Consider the following 20,978-nt stretch of genomic DNA (forward strand, 5'->3'; position numbering starts at 1 on the left):
ATAATCTCCTCCAATGTATTAGGCTGTTTCACATGACTGTTTTTCGGGACTTAATGTAAGACCTCTCATTTATTTCCAGGTGATCCCTGTGCTCAACCACAACAAATCCAAGTAGAGGATCTTCCTAAATGCACCCCGCTCACCGTCACCGACTATTTCGAAGGTAGTGGAGCCGGATTTGGGATCCTAATTGTTGTCATCTGCTGTTTCCCATTAGGTATGACACAATTTCAAATAAAATCCATGTAGAATGGAAACATCTGTGCTAATTAAACTGTGAAGTGCTATGCTAAAAAACGAAGCTATTATTATCATTTATCCAGGCCAGTGCCTGCTCTGCTTCTTTCTCTCTTTTTCTATTTAGGTGCATGGGCCTGGTGAATTCAAATGACTTTTTCTTGTCTTAAACTACAGTGATGGCGCTCCTGCGCTCTTGATTAGGTGATAACTGTCTCATTGTGCTAGTGAATTTAGAAGTAAGGTTTAGCCGCACGCAAGACGAACCGGGGGCACCCTGTACTGCTTAATGATCTCACTTGTGCTTCTTTTTACATAAAAAAGACTATTATATCAGAGAGATTTGGTTCACAGAGGATCTGGTTTTAAATCACGTAAATAGACGGGCGCACCATGGCTTTTGGCAGTCCTCCTGGCGGCTCGGTGGTGGCATCGCTGGAGGACCGCCAAAGTCATAATAAAGCCCTAATAGTGCCCCAATGCTTAATGGTTATCAAGAATGCAAAATAAGCAACACATGAAATAAAGAAAAATCCTACATACTGTGACTCTTTTGTGGAGAAAAGAATGTTCTGTACATGATAGAAAAGAGACCTGATATTTCCTTTCTGAGATGTAGGCTCAAATCTACTAAAGTTTCATGCAGTCCCAGTGTGCAGCACTAAATTTTGTTGCTTTGTGCTAGCACTCTTGCAACATTCCAGTTATTGTCAGCCACAGTGTGCAGACTGCAAGAACGCTTTGAATAGAAGCTAGCTTTAATGTGGCTAAGGTTGGTTCCTCATACAGGGTTATTACCCGTCCAGGTATAATTCAAACAGTACAGATTTGAAGATCTCTTCTGGTCTGCAGTAAGTAAATTTTTAGGTAAATAAAGTAAAACTAACCCAATTCTAAGAACTCAAATACTTAATACTCAAAAAACTAATTTAGTGGAAAAATACGAATTAATAAAAATAAAGTTTGGTAGAGAAACTGAAAAAACAAAAACTGTTAAAAAAAATATATAGAACTATGAAACAAAATTGTGGACCCTTTGGTGAATATTGATCAGAGCAGGTAGATTTAGTATTAAACCGGGAAAAAAGAGGTAGGAAAAGATGCAGGGGACAACAGTAGGGAATGTGTTAAAATGAGTAATAAGGATACAAAGGATGAAAGTGAAAAAAGAAAGAGAACGGAAAAATAAACTCATTTTAAATACATTGAGGTGGTGAGTGTGCTATGGGATACCCCAAATAAAACAAACAGAGAAGGAGGGAGGGAGCAGGAGGTTTATAAAGGAATTAGAAGGAAAAAGGAAGAGGAAACAACAATGTAAAGATTGCAACATATGGTCTATCTTTGTTCGAAGGAGTCCCTCATCGTTTCCCTAACCTGATCAGACAGAACTGTTTTTGATTATCATTGTGTTGATCTATATGTCTCCCTTCTCTTACATTTAAATGTCTTCATCTGTTTGCAGATGGGCGAGCAGAGAAAGGGTAGATTGATTACGTATACTTGACTTTATAGTCCCTTGCGGGTGCCTGTTGTATAGTGGGCTAGATGATGGAATTGTAACTATTTTCTTATTTTCTAAGTTAGTCGTTGGTGATTACCTTTAAGCAATCAAATCACAAATTTCATTTGATGACATTCAAATCCACAATCAAAATCTCTTATAAAGAAATGTTATATAAAACAAGGCTACTTCAGAACAGCAGTTTTAAACAATGTGAAACATCACCCATCAAAGGAAGTGGGAAAGGAAAGAGACAGACGTGAAATTGGTCAGTGCAAACGTTGCAGAAAAAACAACAGATAGGCGATTTTCAAGACTAATGACATATACTTCTTAGAAAGTATGTAATAGCCATTCGGAAAGGTAGACATCTTATGAAATGGTTTCTAGTCAAGAGTAAATGCCGTTCATAATGAGAATTTCGATTAAACAGTTAAGGTGAAATAGTTTCTTAGAATTGCTATTCTTTGAATGTGCTTTCTGAGAAATCGTATACAAACTTCTGGTCTGAGGAAACACAACCTCCCACAAATATGCCATTGTATGGTTTGGTTTAAGCAAAAGGTAACTCTCCTGATGCCATGATAATACACAAGAAACTGGTAGATTGGAATGTTCAACTTGATGCAGATTAGTCAAGAGCACAAACAAATTCCAATCTTTGTGGGACACAGTGCAGATGAGATGAACACTGACAGTGTACCAGAGCACCATGACCTGGAGATACTGGAAATGACATTTCACTGGCGTACGTTGCTCCAGGTACTCCAGGTTCTGTCTACAGATCAGGAGCTGGCCAAAAGCAAGACTGCTATCACCATGGCCATCTGGTGGCAAAACATGAAATGCTTTGAAGTTTGGTTGAAGGAAGGTGGGAAATTGTACAATCAGATATCCATGGAACATACAGCTCCCTGAAACACGAAACGTAATCTGGCGTGCTCGTGAGAATTCCTTGAGTTCTAGTTAGCAACAAAAGAGAAACTGAAGAAAAGAGATAAGGAACATGTTCACATTTTTAATCCGACCACAACCAGGCAGAAATTAAAGTTCCGCCTGGAGTCATGAAACGACTTCCTTATAACAAGCAACTTGGCAATGTTGTCCTTCGCACATGTTGTGCTACAAAGACCATGTGCTAATGCACATAGAATATGCATTTACACTCTTGACGGGTATGACTAGTTCACAAAGGGATATGCTGTCATTTAAGCAACCAAATTCAAAATAGCTTTATTTCGGTACAGTGCCATAAAAGCCATAAAGCAGAATAAAACAATTGATAAAATAGAACAATAAAACATCTTCAACAATACATACAATATAAGGAGCAAGTCCATTAGTCTAAATACTACATGGGATATAGAATACTGTCTCTCAATAACATAATAGCACTTTGCTTAAATAAATAGTAAAACAATTCTAAAGACACATCACCACTGAAAGTGACTCGTACAAAATCCACTAATACTACCCGTCTCTAGCATATATAATTTAACAAGGATACATTACTGAATATAATATTGGTACGATTCCCCCTATATCACACATAATTAGTACATATATACAGTAATAAAAATATAAAACAATACACTAGATGATTTACATGCCCCGTTCTAGAAAATTGAAATTCACCTTTTGTCACATTCCCAACAGGAACCTACTAACACCAAATCAAATAAAATGATTGTCATCTTATTTGAACATCCTAATGGCCTCCGTGTATATTTTACTCCCAGTCTTCAACCAAAGGGAACCAAAGGACTGGTCTTCTCCTATGTCTGGTTGGACCACACGCAGGACAGGGCAAAAGGACTGACCTGTGTGTCCCTTCGCTGCAGCATCACATCCATGACTGACATACCGATCTCTACGTTCAATAATGCTTTTGCCCTACTTTAGTGCTGGATCTGCTATTCCACATCAATCGCTGTAATAAGGGTAGAAAGGGAAATGAAAAGCAACACATAAAATGGCCAGTTTAAGACTAGACCCCTACTGGGATGCATGTCCAAGGTGGACAGGTAACAGCTAAATTCTGTAGGCCAATCCCTGTTCACAGTGTGGATGCAGGATACCTAGGCACCTGCAGGTACTGGGTGCAGGAAACCTAGGCACTTGCAGGTACTGGATGCGGGATACCTAGGCACCTGCATGTACTGGGTGCAGGATACCTAGGCACCTGCAGGAACTGGGTGTGGGATACCTAGGCACCTGCAGGAACTGGGTGTGGGATACCTAGGCACCTGCAGGAACGGGATGTGGGATACCTAGGCATCTGCATGTACTGGGTGCAGGAAAACTAGGCACCTGCAGGTACTGGGTGCAGGATACCTAAGCACCTGCAGGAACCGGGTGCAGGATACCTAGGTACCTGCAGGTACTGGGTGCAGGATACCCAGGCACCTGCAGGTACTGGGTGCAGGATACCTAGGCACCTGAAGGTACTGGGTGCAGGATACCTAGACACCTGCAGGAACTGGGTGCAGGATACCTAGGCACATGCAGGAACTGGGTGCAGGATACCTAGGCACCTGCAGGAACTGGGTGCAGGATACCCAGGCACCTGCAGGTACTGGGTGCAGGATACCCAGGCACCTGCAGGTACTGGGTGCAGGGTACCTAGGCACCTGCAGGTACTGGGTGCAGGATACCCAGGCACCTGCAGGTACTGGGTGCAGGGTACCTAGATACCTGCAGGTACTGGGTGCAGGATACCCAGGCACCTGCAGGTACTGGGTGCAGGATACCTAGGCACCTGCAGGAACTGGATGCAGGATACCCAGGCACCTGCAGGTACTGGGTGCAGGATACCTAGGCACCTGCAGGTACTGGGTGCAGGATACGTAGGCACCTGCAGGTAATGGGTGCAGGATACCTAGGCACCTGCAGGAACCGGGTGCAGGATACCTAGGCACCTGCAGTTACCGGGTGCAGGATACGTAGGCACCTGCAGGTACTGGGTGCAGGATACCTAGGCACCTGCAGGTACTGGGTGCAGGATACCTAGGCACCTGCAGGTACTGGGTGCAGAATACCACGGCACCTGCAGGTACTGGGTGCGTGGCTAATGCCTAGCGTATGTGGGAGAGGCAGGATATCGGCATGTGTGAATGCTGGGCCTCTGTGTTTGTCGGGCACAGTACAGCCCGCATCTAGCCCGTCATGAATAGTGCCCATAGTGCAAAGTCACCCATGATGCCGCTGGGTAGATGGTCGTGGCAACGGACAGTGATTGTGGCAACACTGTGCCTGACTAGGACACACCCTCCGTCCTCAGAGAGTGGATCTGGTATTCAATTCTTTAGTCTGCGTCTTTGGGACAAAGGTGTGCCAGAGGTCCAGAACAGATAATAGTTAGGGTCTGCAGTACAGATGTACTAGGGAGGCTAAGTGCCCACCCGCGTGCACCGTGGAAGATAGGACCTCCGCCGCCATAGTCCATTGTAAGCAGACTAGCCGCAGTGCTAATATTCACTCTATTCTATCCTCTGATAATTAAACAGGCTATCTCATAACTAACCAATTCTTCAACCTAAAACCATTCTCTTACTCAGCAAAGCATGCCTGATTACAAGTCAAACTGTATCCCTGTTCCCGTCGTGCATGCACATTTACGTCTGAATAGAGATGACACGTTTCTGGGTTTTACTGCTCCCCATATTGCCAGCTCTGGTAAAACAGAGACTCCATCCCACCTGGCAAAGCAGGTAAAATTCCTGTCTGGTACATGGCCCGGTAATTTAGAGAAGACGCAGGGCCACCTTGTGGCGATTTGCATTCGGCATGCTATAATACCCCATTACTGAGCCACTAACTTCTAAGATTACGGTGCTGGTAGAGGGATACCGCACTGGAAGGATAGTGCTGGGTGTGAAGTTACCACCCCAAAGTTAGCAAGTTGTGATCAGCCCCACTGTAGTTACTAAAATATAACCAGGCTCGTTTCATTGATTTGTCTCACCATCAACACGTTTCCATATTGAGCACCCTAGTAAGGTCACCATTCAATGATAAACCAGTAGCGGTCTGGTTAGAACACTGTATTTTTAAATGCAACACTTTACGTTCAGGTAGGAATTGCCTTAAGTAGAAGGAAATAAAGTGATGCCCCTGTGGCAGGCCTGTTTTATAGCCTGATGTGCACTTGACACGGGTTGTTTATGTGGTTTCTAGCTATGTGTGATTGGCTAGTGTATTTAGTTGTTGTGTTGTGTTGAGGTAATACTAGCGAGAACTGTATCTGTATCACAAGGCTGTGATCTGTTTCATGTAGAGATGCCTACACTGAGGCTAATGTTTTAGTCTCACATACTGCAAGCTACTGGTCTACTATATAAGTGTGCTTAAATAAGTGAGCGTCACCTGTCCTTGCATGTTCTTGCAGCCAAAACTCTGAAGGTTTTTGATGCAGCATGCCTGGTCCACATATGTTTGTCTATGCATGTCGCTTCATTTCCACGACTGACCTACCACTCTTTGTCCTCCAGTGAGTTTACTCGTCGCTTGGATTGTCGCTCAGTCCCGAAAGAGAGATTTCAAGAAGATGCAGAGGAAGCACAAGGACCCGAGCGTGAAGAGGCAGGGCTCAAGTGATGGTGTGGAAGGTAATGAGATGCACAGGGTCTGACATTCCAAAAGTATCGATCAAAGACCGCTCGCTATATGCTTTGGGGATGCTCGAGGCAATGTGCTAAACTGGCTTGATCATTATATACTACCAGGAAAGAATACAAGACTGCATTTCGTTTCAGCATTTGTAGGCCTGGCATTAGCCAAGACCTTTTGTTTTGAATATATACATCGAAATATACATGCACTACATAGTTATAGGGGCGTTCAGTCTTCATCTATTGGTGTGCTGCAGTGTCATTCACATTTTGTTCTTCCCATCGCAGCATACAGCACAGACTGCAAAGTCAGCCCCCATCAGCCATTGGTTTGCTTGACTGTGAGTTCTTTTACAATGAGCACACCCACACAAGACCCAGTGCCCTGAAGTAGTGGGGACTCAACACCAGCGACACTCTAGATCTGCTCACCTCAAATATCTGTTTTTCTATCAAAGTTTTTAAGCATAGGATTAGGTGTCGCTGGTGTTGTCAGTGCTCTAACAGGAGCTGCTTTCCACCTAGACTTGAGAACTACCCAGAGTTCTCTCCTTCTTTTTTGCATATAGTATGCGTCACTCTATGCGTGAAAGAGTTTTGTTTTGATTGATATATATATATATATCTATATATATATATACCTATATATATATATAGATATATATATATATATATAGATATATATATTGACTTTTAGGTAATGCTTGGTTTCCTGCAATGTTTACTTACATTCAAAAACCATTTACAGACAAAAAAGCACGAGCAAAGCCAAAAGGTCAGCAGCTAATGCTTACTGTTGACTTTGCCAATGCTTGTATGCTGAGGTCTGTACTCAGAATGTAATTCTTATCCTTGCTATGGCCACACATTTAGCTTCAGGGCTGCATCTAATAATGTCAATGAGACCAGAGAAGGCGAAATGCTTGAACATAAATTGTTCACCACGTTTATTTTTATATGGAGTTGGAATAACTTGTGTCAGCTGTGGGGTGACGTGTGTTCCAATCGTATTTCTTTGTAACAAAATTTCTAGGTTGAAACTTAAAATATTCTTGACTGGCACTAGCTCATGGTACGCTAAGGCCGTGGGTGTCCCAAACACATTTTTTACCAGGGAATTACGAAAATAGGTTTCTGGAAGTGGCAAGAACGTTTGTCTACATTTGTTGTGTTATTTTGCTGTGGTGATGATGTGCTATGTTGTTAGTGAGTAGGTGATATGTTGTTTATGTGCTTCTCTGTTTTTGGGCTGCATCATTGCAATGTGATAATTCAGTTATTTATATTGAACACAAACCAATAGATCCGATTTAGGTCATTGACCCCTATTTTTTTAAAACCCAAAACTTCTTTATTTTACCTGTCTTCCACCTAAATTTGTGTCTACTTCCATGCAAGTCAATGGGGAAAAACACTCTCCCAATAATTTTTTTACACACTCTCGCTCCTTGCAGAATGAAAATGTTGGCATGAATGTGACGTGCGGTGTGCATGCTATTGTGTTATGTTCTATTGTTTGCTGTAACTATGAGAGCAAATGGTGCTACATTTCCAGCCAATACTTTTGCTACTACCTAAGGTGGTAAAAGGGCGCTGGGACAGCTCTGAAACTAATTAAGATATGCGTCAGCCCTAAAGGGTGGCTAAGAGCCTGTTCTGAAGCTTTATGTGGTATGGCCCACTTTCTCTTTACTGTGTACGAAGTCCCACTGCACTCTCACAGAAGTTAAACTGGGGGGAGGCTGCCACCTAGAGGACAACAGGAAAAGAGCAGAAGATGGAATATTTTATGCATTTTACAGGATCTGCAGTAGGGTGGCTTCATAACGGTGAGGTCCTGTCATTTGCCAAACAAATCTAATGCTTTACTGAAAAAGCAGGGGAGAAAGGCATAAGCAAAGCAAAGTACGTGATCATTCTGCTTGAATCGTATTAAAGCGACACTGTCCAAAGCAGAACGCTTTAAAACATTAAAAGACCATCGGAGCCAGGCTGGTAAACAGTATTTGAAGGAGGTCTTTAAGAGGACTGCATTGTGTAAGTCCCAGTGGCATTCAGAGAAAAAGATGTCAAGTGGGGGAGGCTACAGGAATTAGTTTTATGCCCAACATAAGTGACATTTAGGTGAAGTTGAGAGGACGGAGATGCATATATGCTGAGAATAGAAGGATCTGTAAAAGATTCCTGATGCCCACAGATAGTTGAATAAGTGAGAAATAATAAGAAAAATAACTGAAAGTGGCAGGATTGTACAGTGGGTGGAAATTAGCCTGTTCATATTCTGGCCACCTGCAGAAGTCCCAGAACGAGGTCACGTAGAGTTAATTGCCAGAGGAACAGAGGCAGGGAACTGCCAAGGCGAGGATGACCTGCAGTGGTAGAGAATGTATCTTCCGGGTACCAGAGGGAGGCGAAGCATTGCTGAAAATGGCGTCTTTTTCCTCTCAGAGAGATACTGCCGAATGATGCAGGCGCCTCAGGATGTACTTGCACAAAGATGAATGTTTCACAGTTCTGTCAAGAATTTCTCTGAGATTGAATCAATCAATCAGTAGATTTGTAGAGCGCTTCTTGTCACCCGGGAAGGTTTCCAGGCGTTGGCAAGCTGCAGTTGATTAGCCGAATAGCCAGACCTTCAGGGACTTTCAGAACTCTGGGAGGGAGGGAAATCAAGATATTATAACTGAGGCCTCACAAACTGGGACATGTCAATAGCGTATTCCTATGCATGCTTTGCCCACATGCCGACAAGTTTTATCACATTAAACATTTCCAGCCATACCCAACCGCCCACCCCTGAGTGCATCTAAGCAAACTCTCACCCTGGGACTGTTATTGTACCGAGGTGTACTAGATGTACATGAATACACAGGCATAACAGGGTGTTGCACTTGGTTGCACGGCTTTCAGATGCAGCCTTGTGCTAATCTAATTTCTTTCAGTGCTAACATTTATACAAAAAATAAATTAGGAAAAAAACATGAAAATCTCAGAGAGCACACTAAATGTGGCAGACTAATGCAACAAGGTGTGAAGCACAGGGATCTTGGGAAGAAGCACACGGCGGGAAGTGAAATTGTAAAAGTCACAAAATAAGATTAAACCTCAACAGGCAAAAGCTCATGGCAGTGCCATGGAGGACATGAAGAGGCATGTCAGGATGCTGAAAAAGAGATGTAAGCCAGAAGAGGAGAAGAGGACTGTGTGTGGGTTGGGGGGCTCCCTAACACTGACTACATACATTTCAAGCCCTTCTCTGAAATATTGCCTCAATGTATGGGGAGCCACATCTCAAAAGGATACGTTTAAACTGGACCCTGGATCATTTAAGGCAATGAGAAATGGATTAACGAAGAGGTTATATACAATATGTTTCAATAATGTTTCAAATTATTAAAATAAACCTTTTCAATCAGAAGTCTATAACTAAGGGTCTATATGGAAATATAAGATGGAGGTAGATACAGGAGTAAGGGATAAATATTCATGTTACGGAATTTCTGAATTTATGGAATAGCCTCCTAGTTCAAGTGGTGTAAATAAAACTTAAACAATAATTCAGAGGCCTCAGACTGATACAGAAAGCAACAGAGAGCAAATGACAAGCCAGAAACTAGGTATGGTCTACGTCTGAAGAGCAAATAGGAAGACTTTATTTGTCTGTTACCCTTTATACCCGACAAATTCTATTTTGATGCATTTTCTCCCATAGCCTTTGAATGGCGTGGTCCCAAAGAGTCCAGTCAGCGGGTCTACCTTCAGCTTCAGGCGAACCAACTCATCAAAGTGCTAGACGCCAGGAGGTCAGTGATTCGAAGCATAAACCTACATCATTTGAGCCAAGTGGAGGTGATCCAGTCCAACAATAAAGGCTACAGAGCACTCCTGCTGAAGATCCCTAAAGAGTACGACCTGGTAAGTAAAGCCAAAACATTATCGCATACAAGATTATCCTCCATATTTAACCTGTTTCTCAGTCTAGGACTCAAATTGTGGACAGAGAAAGAGAGGCTTACATGATTTGATAAATGAATTAATGACAGGAGAATATTATGATAGCTAGGGTGCTCTTCTTAAATTCCACTAATCCAAGTTGAATGTTTTAATGCCTACTGCTAAGTGACTTCTCTTTTCTCGGCAGGTGCTCTTTTTCAGTGGAGAAGAAGACCGAGCAGATTTCACTGGAAATCTGAAAGTGTTTTTTGAGACGAATGGCCTTGCCTTCAGTATATCTCAGCTGAGTGAACAAGACCTTCTGAAGAAAGCTGTAACCAAACAGCAGAGGAGTGAGATTCTGGAGACCTTCTTCAGGCACTCTCTGTCACAGGTACACAGAATAAAGCTGAGGGAGATGGAACAATATGTAGTTTGTCAAAGCCTTCTTTCTGGCTAGAGCCAGTCACAGCTGTAGCCAAATATTTGTTTAGTTAAGTGACATATTCTGGTAGACATCGCTTTCAGACTAAACTGAAATTTCACTTTCATTTCTCCTCAGTGTGAACTGAAACTGTAGTTTAGTGAAACAGCCATACACTCTTGTATGTACAATATTTAGTGAAAGACTGTGGCCCTAAAACACATTAGTATGTATTGTACTCACAATATAAAGCTCTTTCCTCTACTATTATTGTACTCACAGAAGACCCCGGTGATAATGGTTTATCGCAGTGTACCATGCAGGAGCGGCTCTTGCATATAAGAGTGAAGGGGCAAGGTTGGGGGGGGATTCGACAGACGATGACGAGGCAAATGTAATTATTTATTTTATTTTCCCTCGTCATCGTTTGTCGAATCTCATCCGCCTCCCCAGCACGGGTCGCTCCTAGTACCATACTACATTCATTAAAAAGTGCAACCCTTATGAGTTGTTTTAGTAACTGAATTTAGTTATTCATCATGAGACGCCTAAGGGATCTTCTGGTGCTCTGGACATCTTGTCAACATTTATTGGAAAATTCAGGGCCTGCTTTAGCACTGGTGGCGCCCTTTGCAACAGTGTTTGTTGGTGCCCCCCCAATGACCACCTGTGCCACGGATTCCCTCACTGCCACCATTTAACAATGCCCCAAGTCTCCAAAATCACTGTCTCTTAGATTAATTTAGTTTTATAGTGCCACTCGTACCAGTGTAAGGTGTCAGATAACTTTACATCACACACACACACTGCACAGAGACAATCACACATGTGTAAATCAGAGTACAGGAAATGTTATAAAAGACAGAGGACTACAAGGTGTAGGAGTCACATGTCATCCACCCTCCACCCCTTCCGCCTGGAACGACTCCTGGTGGCCAGCCTCGCCAACACCCACCCACAGCGCACGCAACCTGGGGTTCATCCTGGACTCTTCTATGTCAATGACCCCACAAAGTCAACACCGTCTCCTCCTTCAACACCCTCCGTATGCTTCGCAAGATCTACAGATAGATCTCCACCGAAACCAGAAGGACGGTCATCCAAGCCCTCGTCACCAGCAGGTTGGACTACGGCAATGTCCTCTACGCGGGAAACATGGCCAAACTCCAGAAAAGACTCTAATGCATACAAAACACCTCCGCACGCCTCATCCTCGACATCCCCTGCCACAGCCACATCACTGCTCACCTGAGGGACCTGTACTGCCTTCCTGTCAACAAGAGGATCACCTTCAAGCTCCTCACCCACGCCTAGAAAGCACTCCACGCAACCGGACCAGCATACCTCAACAAGTGACTGACCTTTTACACCCCCAGCCACCAGCTCTGCTGCGCTGACCTCGCCCTCACCACCATCCCACGCATCCACCGAACAACCGCCGGCAGCATATCCTTCTCCCACCTCGCCGCTAAGACATGGAACACCCTCCCCATCTACCTACGACAGACCCAGGACCTGCTGACCTTAAGAAGACTCCTTAAGACCTGGCTGTTTGATCAGTAGCTGATCCTCCCCCCACCCCCCCCCCCCCCCCCACCCTCCAGCACCTTGAGACCCTCACGGGCAAGTAGCACGCTCTACAAATGTCTGATTGATTGAATGATGTCATCCATGCTGGTAGGTAGTATAGTTTAAGGCCTTGTTCTGGAAAAGCACAAATCCAAAATTTTAAATGTAACGCCATTGTTATGGGTTCTCAATAATAAGAATTGATTTCTACCCAAATGAACCCTTTGTGCAAGATTAGGATAATGAAAGACTGGGCAAAAAACATATAGCTCTAATATGTATCTCACAGTTTGCATGCAGCTCTTTGATGACAGTTAATAGTTCAATGTCCTATATTAGGATTTTAACTTATAAACTGCAATTAACAAAAGGACCTCTCTGACAAAATCAGCAACGACAGACCTAATCACATTATATGCACGTTGTGATCTGCATGGTACATGTTGTTTGCAGCAGGCACATTAACCCACTGTGCTACCTTACCATTAGTCAAAACTTTCACAAGACAAAACTCCAGTCTCTCTCCAGGAAGAAAATCACCAGAGTTATCTTGACATTTTTATTGATGCCTGAAAATTGCTGGAGGCAAGGAATGCAGCAGCAGGTGTTTATAAACAATAATATACTTGCAAACTTGGCTCCCCCACCCCAAGTTAGCAGCTGGTGTGGTGGCCCTCAATCACACCACCCTAGAGCCAGCCCAGAGAAGAATGCTTTCAACAGGTAATAAACATACAGACCTATTTGTGAAGTCGTCACTCAGTGCAGCACAGTACAGTAAGTCACCTTGCTGTGCTGCCCTGCATGGCAGAGAAAGTGCAGGAATGAGTCCTATTTAAAGCAATATGGTGCATTTCTGCCTTTTACTCTGTGCAGGTGCCCTTTTGGCAGTCTAGCACCAACGCACGCATTTTGCAAGGGAGCCTGCATTGCATGCAGGATTGTTTCTGGATTGTTTCCGGGGACACCTTCCTGCCTGCACAAAAACAATCCTGTTAGGCATACTCCTGTATTTATGTGTGCTGCATAATGCAGCACACATAGAAAGAGGAAGTAACAAGGAGAAATAGAGATATTTCTCCTTATTACGCCTCTCCTGAGAAGGCGTATCTTTTTGGCGCATTCCCAGGTGTACCAGTTCTGTTATATCTGGGAATGTGTAAAAAACAATGGGAATTGTGTGGGAACACCCACACAACGCCCATGGAGTGCCTTCCCAGGGCAAAGTAATGCAACACAGCGGTTTGCGCTGCGTTGCCTTACTCCAGATTTATAGAGCCACCCAGGGCCATGCAAAGGGGGCCTTGTGTGGCTTCATAATTCTGACTGAAAGGTTTGCTTAGGTCCCATAGTATCCATACCTCTCATCTGCTACTCTGCTCACCATTAGGCATTTCTCCACCAAGCTTTTCAACCTTTAGATTTCAGCATATGTGGAGTGATATACCACATGGCAGTTTTCTTATGCTGTCATCAAGAGGTCAAAGAGATTCACTTTTGAGCCCACTATATGGGAACGCTTCCTAATCTATGGAAATGATTACAGTATCCATTCCTTAGGTACTACAAACATCTCATATTTCTTACTACCTTTTAAAATGTATGATTCATATTGGATGTCCCAAAAAGCATTAGTGTTTCTGGCTATCAACTGTTGTTGGAGGGCATCTGTCTAGAAACAGAACTATGTCTGAGACTACTGGACGTCAGAATGTAGGGACTGAGTCACCATACCACATCAGTAACTATGTGCCCAAATCCAACTAGCTCTTAGTGCCTTACCTGCCCCCCTAACCTTCCCAGAGTGACAGGTGAATTGGCATCCCACAACACAACTCTTCAGCTCATGGGGCAACTGTGGAAACAGATCATCACATTTAGTTTTCACATTAATTCCATAATCAACAAAGAAGAACATGAGGAATGCTTACAATATTTATTGAAACTATCATGCTCTATTATGAAACAGCTTTACTGCAACTAGAAAACACATGCATTCTAGCAAAGTAATTAGCATTACAAGTAAACTCTATATGTTGAGAAGCCCTACCATGGTGAATTATATAACTGCCCTAGCCTATCCTCACTACGTCGGCACAGTGATGTATCGGAGATCTCTGGGATTAGAACCGGCTGCCATACCTGACATTTGTAGGTCGTTAGTCTGCATCTCAGGATGCGCAAAGCTAGCACATTCGTATCAGGACCTTTTCTTCTACAAGAATTCCCCTCTCTGTTTGCAAAATGCAAGTCTCAGTGTGTATGATAAGAGGTGTCTCACTTGAAAACAGCTGATGTGAATTTATGTTGTATCTAAATGCCAAGCTAAGTTGCTAACTGATCACTGAAAAACAGGAGCCTCGTGTTGTTTGACCTTGTATGAAATGTTCAGACCGAGTTCCAGAGAAAAGAACAAAATAACGAAACCATGTGCAGTATATTTCTAAAATAATACTGTGGTACAAAACAGCGTGATGTGTGTAAGGCATGAAAAGCAGCCTACAACATGCAGTTAGGTTTAAATAAGGGAGAACTAAGTGGTCCATAAAGGGAACTCACAACACTGTAATTCATTCATGTCCATATATTCAGAAATGTTCCTTGTCTGTCATATGTTATGTTACGCTATGTGTATTTGTAAAGTGCACTATCACCTGTGAGGGTATTCTGGCGCTGAGCAGGTGTGTGTGCCTAGCCCTTCCTGTGGTAGGTATGTCATAGAAACTTGGTAGGGTTCCTCTGTATTGCTATCATGGTATACGTCCATTACTGATCTCGTCATGCTACTATTGGAGTAAATCTCAGAGTTTACAGTTACTGGCAATTGTATCAAAATGTAAGAATGAAAACTCCTCATGGTTAATTGGCAGATTTTTTAAAAGAATATGTTTCGATAAATATAAACGAACTACCACAAAAGCTCCCCTCTATCAATCAAAATGTTAAGATAATACCACAATGGCACGATGCATTTCAAAATGCAAAGTACACAATCAAACTGTAACACAGGACAACTCCATGAGGCTTTCTGCCTCATTGGACCTTTCCAACAGGTAGAAAATTATTCTGACCGACCAACATGCTTCTACTTAGACGTACAAGCCATCATGGAACAACATTTTATTCAGTTTACCACTACTATGAGGGCATTAAAAAAAAAAGGAATTTACTTTTTATAATGTAACAATAAGACTAGTATTCTTCTCAATCTTCTTACATTTTAGTTAAAAGTAAAACTATGTGAAGCATTTCTTTGTAGCTTTCCTTAACAATAAATATGAGTGTTGCATATTTTCTGAACTGCAGAGCAGGTGAGGAAAAGGAAGACACTAGCCATGCCAAGCTGAATATTTAGGAACTCTCTGTGATGAGATCCATCAGTCCACCTAAATCTTCATGGGAAGCCTTGTACCCAGTAATTATAGCTTGGCTTTCATCGTGTACGCCAAGCTAAATCCAGATTTCTTTACCTGCATTATCCATAGACATAGAACAATATTACAAAGTCTATGAGCTAGTGGTGTTTGTATTCGAAGTGACATGACCCTGACAGTCCAGTAGTTGCATTTGCATAAACGTGTGTGTGTAATTAGCAAGACCCCACAATGTGAAGCTTTAAGACTGCCTCACAGTGTAAATTACAGCACCCAGGTTTTGAGGTATGTCCAGGAATATCATGGAAGAGCAGGACCTCCTCTGATTTATACATGCTGTTATCCACGTTTGCCTCAGGTATGTCCCCTTTTCACTGTTTTGCTAATTTTTAAATATGTGAACTGGGCTGCAAGTACATGCATTATGTAGAGATGACTGGAGGTGTGAGATGACTAGAGCAGTGATGGGACTCAGCTGCCTTAACTACATTTAATGATGCACAGCATCAACTACACACCCTGAGATTCAGGTTCAAATCCCAGCAGGATGAAAACAACATTCCAGCCTACAAAACATGTATAATATTAGTATACGTTTTGGTGGGATATAAAATCTTCAGTAAAGATGCTTATGTGAAAGTACTATATTTAATCACATTTTAGCATGATTAGTTCTCACACCAATCCACAACGCCGTTTTACACTTTAGAAACACTGGTTTAATGCCCAGAATAAGATATCAGAATTTCACAGTGTTATTTCATGCTTCACACGAAAGCTGCAGGTGCTGGACAATGACATCTCTGACACCATTGTCTGCATTTTCTCCTGGTGTGTCTCCTTAACCCACCATGTGCGGGCCATTCACATCTCTAAGACCAGGCTTTGCAGTGTCTTCTGTTGACTCTCATTACCCTCCACATCCTGGACATTCAGATGTCTAAGATCAGTCTCTCCAGTGACGCAGTGTCATTGGATGTCTTTTATTAACCCTCCATGTCCTGGGAATTAAGATGCCTTAAGATCAGTCTTCTCCGTGTCTTCTGATGGCTCTCATTACAAGTGCAACCGCTTGACATGACTAAGATTATTCTCTACTGTGTTTTCCAATCTCTCTCTCTCTCTCTCTCTCTCTCTCTCTCTCTCTCTGCAGGGGCATATTGACATTGATATGTCTGGGATTAACCTCTAGGGCATCTTCTCACGACTTCTCCTTATGTTTTAGGTGCTTGACATTGACCGCTCAGATGCTGGAGACCTCACTGCTGCAACTTCCCAGAAAGTGAGAGAGGCTTTGAAATGTGAGCTGAGCCGTGCCGAGTTTGCAGAGTCTGTGGGGCTGAAGCCACAGTCCATGTTTGTGGAATCAATGTTCTCTCTTGCTGATAAGGATGGCAATGGATATTTATCCTTTAGGGAATTCCTGGATATCCTGGTGATCTTCATGAAAGGTGAGCAGCACCACCAACAGCTGCTGCTTACAAACCACCCTGAGAGGGTACAAAGGAAACACCAAATCACAAATGGAGTTATTAGTCCATTTTCACTTCCCATTAATCAAATGCAGGCATTCAAGCATCATGATTGGAACTCGTCAAAAGTCACTCTCTCTCTTTCTCGCTCTCTCTCTCTCGCTCTCTCTAAACAACTTGAAAATGACACACAAAAGGAACATCAGGACTGTTGTACTAAGTACAGTGGAATTATCAGAGATGATAATCAGGTGGCAAGGGTAACAACTAGCATGGAAAATAAAAGGGACCACCCAGAAGAAAGAGAATTGTTAAACAGGAGCAGAATATGGATTTGTGAAAACATCCTGACTTAGAGGATTGCCTCTTCTAGAGAAGACAAGTAGGTTAAACAAAACATGCAACCGACTTCGTCTACCCTCTTTTAAATAAAGAACTTAATTTAAACTAAGAGGCAAATGGAAAAAAATAGTATGTAATATATATACATTTCTGAACATTTTATTAAAGTAGACTGAAAATCTGGATTTACTAAAGTAAGACAAGGCACAGCTCATTACAATACAAACAAAGCAATAGAGGGGAAGAAGGATGCACACGCTTCAGAATCCACCCTACTGTAGTGGTGTTAAAACTTCGGTTCACCATCTTAGGAAACAGGCATGACATTTGTACTCCCACTCAAGCCTTCTGAGCTAGGTGGAACCACAGCAGGGGCCTCAGATATCCATTTGTGTTTTCCTGTTGGAATGTACGCCCTTCACACTGGGGAAGCAATATCATGGCCAGGAGGAATTGTGGCAGGCTAGAACCGGTTGAAAGTTACAATTTTAGTATGCAGTATAAAAAGTTCTTGTTTTGGCTTCTGATCTAGTAAAAGGGACATTAAAAGGAGTGGGCATTTTATATATGCATAATAAAACTATGAAAACGTTCCATGTCTTGCTACAGAGGAGTAAAACAATTTTTTGTTGTTGTGGTTATCATCACCCTGCACATAAAGCGCTCACTAGCAATGATGTCATCTATTTCTGATGTCAGTATGGAAATAAAATGTCAAAAATTTGGACTAGAAATAAAAATAATTTAACTAGAGTAAGTTATTTTGGTTTAATTCACAAAAAAATGTAGAAGTATGGAGGGTGCTCTATGACTCTTCCTGAATGCCCTTTTACATTTTGTTTTCGATTCATAACACAGGTGTGAATACACGTTGAGCTATGTCTGGTTTAGTATTCAATATGTACTAGTGGATCTGTCATAACTTTCTTAGGCTGCCTATATTCCCTGCGGAACTATACATAGTGTGCAATTCCACAAAGTGTGAAGGGCAGGCACAGGTCAGTTTTCTCTTTTGTGTGTTTTCTTTATGGGGAAAACATTTTTTCCCCAAGGAGAAAGCCCTTTCCTACATCCCCCACCAAATCTGGGGGTGATACGCTGCGCTTACCATTCTGGAAGGAGAATTAATACAGCCACTGGCTGGAGTAAATCTTCAACCACTTCCAGGGTGGGAAGGGGTCAGATTCGGATCATGGAATGCCCACCAAAAAACAAGTTTGAAGGCGTTCACACAGTTATGATGCTAACCATGCCCTGGGCAACCATTTCCCACCGTTTGCAATTAATCAATTAATGAGCCGATGTACTCCTGCTAGAATTCACTTGGTGAATTCCTGGCAGGCCAAAACTTGTCCACTTGACTTTCAGCGACTAATATAGATTAATTGCTGGAAATAGTTTTGTAAACTGAGCCTTTAAGTTTTTTAAGTCGAGCCTGGGCAGTGCATGTGCTGCTCTGTGAGGCATGCTCTATTCATTTAGGGATTTGAAGCTACGCCCACTCCCCACCCATAGTTTTTATTGGCTTTTGTCATTGTCCTATGTAAATGTTGGCTTCTGATTCCTTAATCACCTTGTTAGTCCCTCCTTAGTACCGTCTTTTCTTCATTTGAAAGATCCCATGAGAATTGACCCTTTTACTTCTGTTGCTACACTGTGTGATTTATTTAGTCTGTAAGCACTATTTACTGTAATGGGTTCTGCCCTACTGCAGGCACAACGCTTTCCTTACATTGAGCACTCCATGCGCACTTTCAATTTCCAAGCAGCCAGGACAATGGTGGCCGCTTCTTTGCTATGCCAGAGGTCTCGCATTTACGAGAGTTTGAGGTATTGGCATTGTAAATGTGAATGTATGACGTTACAACGAATTCCGTTGCAACGCATGCCTTTACCACGCATGCGTTACAACGGAATTCGTTTTCCACGCATAACCTTTATCTCGAATATTCCTTTACCACGCATACATTTACAACGTTTTTCGTTGTAAATGTATGCATGGTGAGGGCATACTCTTGATAAAGGTTATAACTCTCCCCATAAATGCCCCCTGCCTCCACTCCTTATATTTACCCCTGCCCTTAACCCTTAATATATATATTTATTTTACTAAAATGACCCTTACCTTTTAACTCACCTTCTCTCCTTCTTTGGTTACGTCGGTCGTACGTCGTTGAGAGGAAGCGGAAGTTACTTTCCGTTTCCTCTCTAACAACGTTGATTGCTTCAGCTTCATCTTCAGCTTCGGCTCTTCAGGTTAGTTTTGTTTTTGGGGGGGGAGACCCCCCAGCCCCCCTTTTTATCCCAACGCTTTGTTTTTTTATGGGGGAGAACCCCAAACCCCCCCTTTTTTTTCTTTTCATTTACCACACATGCCTTTACTACGTATTTCGTAGTAAAGGTATGCGTGGTAAAGCCTCTCGTTGTAACCATGCATGCGTTGTAAAGCATGCGTGGTAAAGGATTTCATGGAAACGGCTTCGTTGTAGAGGCCGTTTCCCATGCAAATGTCATTAGCTTAAACTCTCGCAAATGCAAGACTATTGCATTGAAAATAATTTTTGTGCGTTAAAAGCCGTCATTTCCACACGTTCATGGTGCCTTTCTTTAAAAAAGCTGTTTCTAACAAAAGGTGCGTGCCACTATTAAAGTGAAACAGTGGCATACGGACTTTTACAAAAAAAAGCATCAAAGCGTTTCTTTGACAAACAGATGCTTTTATTTTTTGTAAAAGCCACCATGCCGCGGTATTATGCATCTTTTATAGAAGTAAAAGAAAAAAGCTTTTATTGATTTGATAACATGTAGAGTTCATCTAAAAGTTTCGGAAAATGGATAGGATATGCTCTAATTGCTTAAAATATTTTAACATTATTAAAAGTTGACAACGGTTGTTGAAAGTGGCACATTATTATTTAATGCATTTTAATACGCAGAAATTTTTAGAAGTTTCCAATTTTAGGTAGTAGATTTTAACACATTTTTTTTTAACTCCTATATAGTTTTTGTGACTCTGTTACGAGATATTCATTACACATGATTATTCCCTTCATTTGCACATGATTTATTCATTTCTTCCCATTTTGGGTACATGTATCATGAGTGACACGTTTTTGCAGGAAATTCCAATCATGCCCACCCTCACCTTTTACTCCCAGGAGTAACCTACTGATAAAGTGTGGCACCACTAGGCCATCAGGCATTGGCTCGTATATTTGTATCCACGTCTACTTACTATAACTGTCTCATTTACTTGTTTATTCACCTGTCAATAACCAGGTACCCCGGAAGAGAAATGCCGATTGATGTTCACCATGTACGACATTGAAGAGAAGGGATCCCTCTCAAAGGAAGAGTTTGCCGGGATGTTAAGGTATTTCAATACCACTTACATTGTGTCATTCCATGAAGTTCACCAGTGGCACTGGGTTATTTTTCAAGTATTATTTCCCGGAAATCATTCCATATGCAAATTCTGCCCTACCATAAGACTTAACAGTTTGTCGCCACTGC

General features: G+C 42.2%; 1 protein-coding gene across 1 annotated transcript in view; it reads left to right on the plus strand.

The window, feature by feature from the left end:
- Positions 1-20,978, plus strand: part of LOC144826534 (dual oxidase 2-like) — a 193,696-nt gene that overhangs the window by 116,538 nt on the left and 56,180 nt on the right. Inside the window, exons 15-20 of the mRNA XM_078684965.1 lie at positions 80-217; positions 6,232-6,348; positions 10,064-10,266; positions 10,493-10,678; positions 16,877-17,102; positions 20,745-20,838. Of these exons, the coding sequence (XP_078541091.1) occupies positions 80-217; positions 6,232-6,348; positions 10,064-10,266; positions 10,493-10,678; positions 16,877-17,102; positions 20,745-20,838 (964 nt within the window). The remainder of the gene's footprint in view (positions 1-79; positions 218-6,231; positions 6,349-10,063; positions 10,267-10,492; positions 10,679-16,876; positions 17,103-20,744; positions 20,839-20,978) is intronic.

The sequence above is a fragment of the Lissotriton helveticus genome, chromosome 3_2 (genome assembly GCF_964261635.1).
Source record: "Lissotriton helveticus chromosome 3_2, aLisHel1.1, whole genome shotgun sequence".
NCBI classification, from domain to species: domain Eukaryota; kingdom Metazoa; phylum Chordata; class Amphibia; order Caudata; family Salamandridae; genus Lissotriton; species Lissotriton helveticus.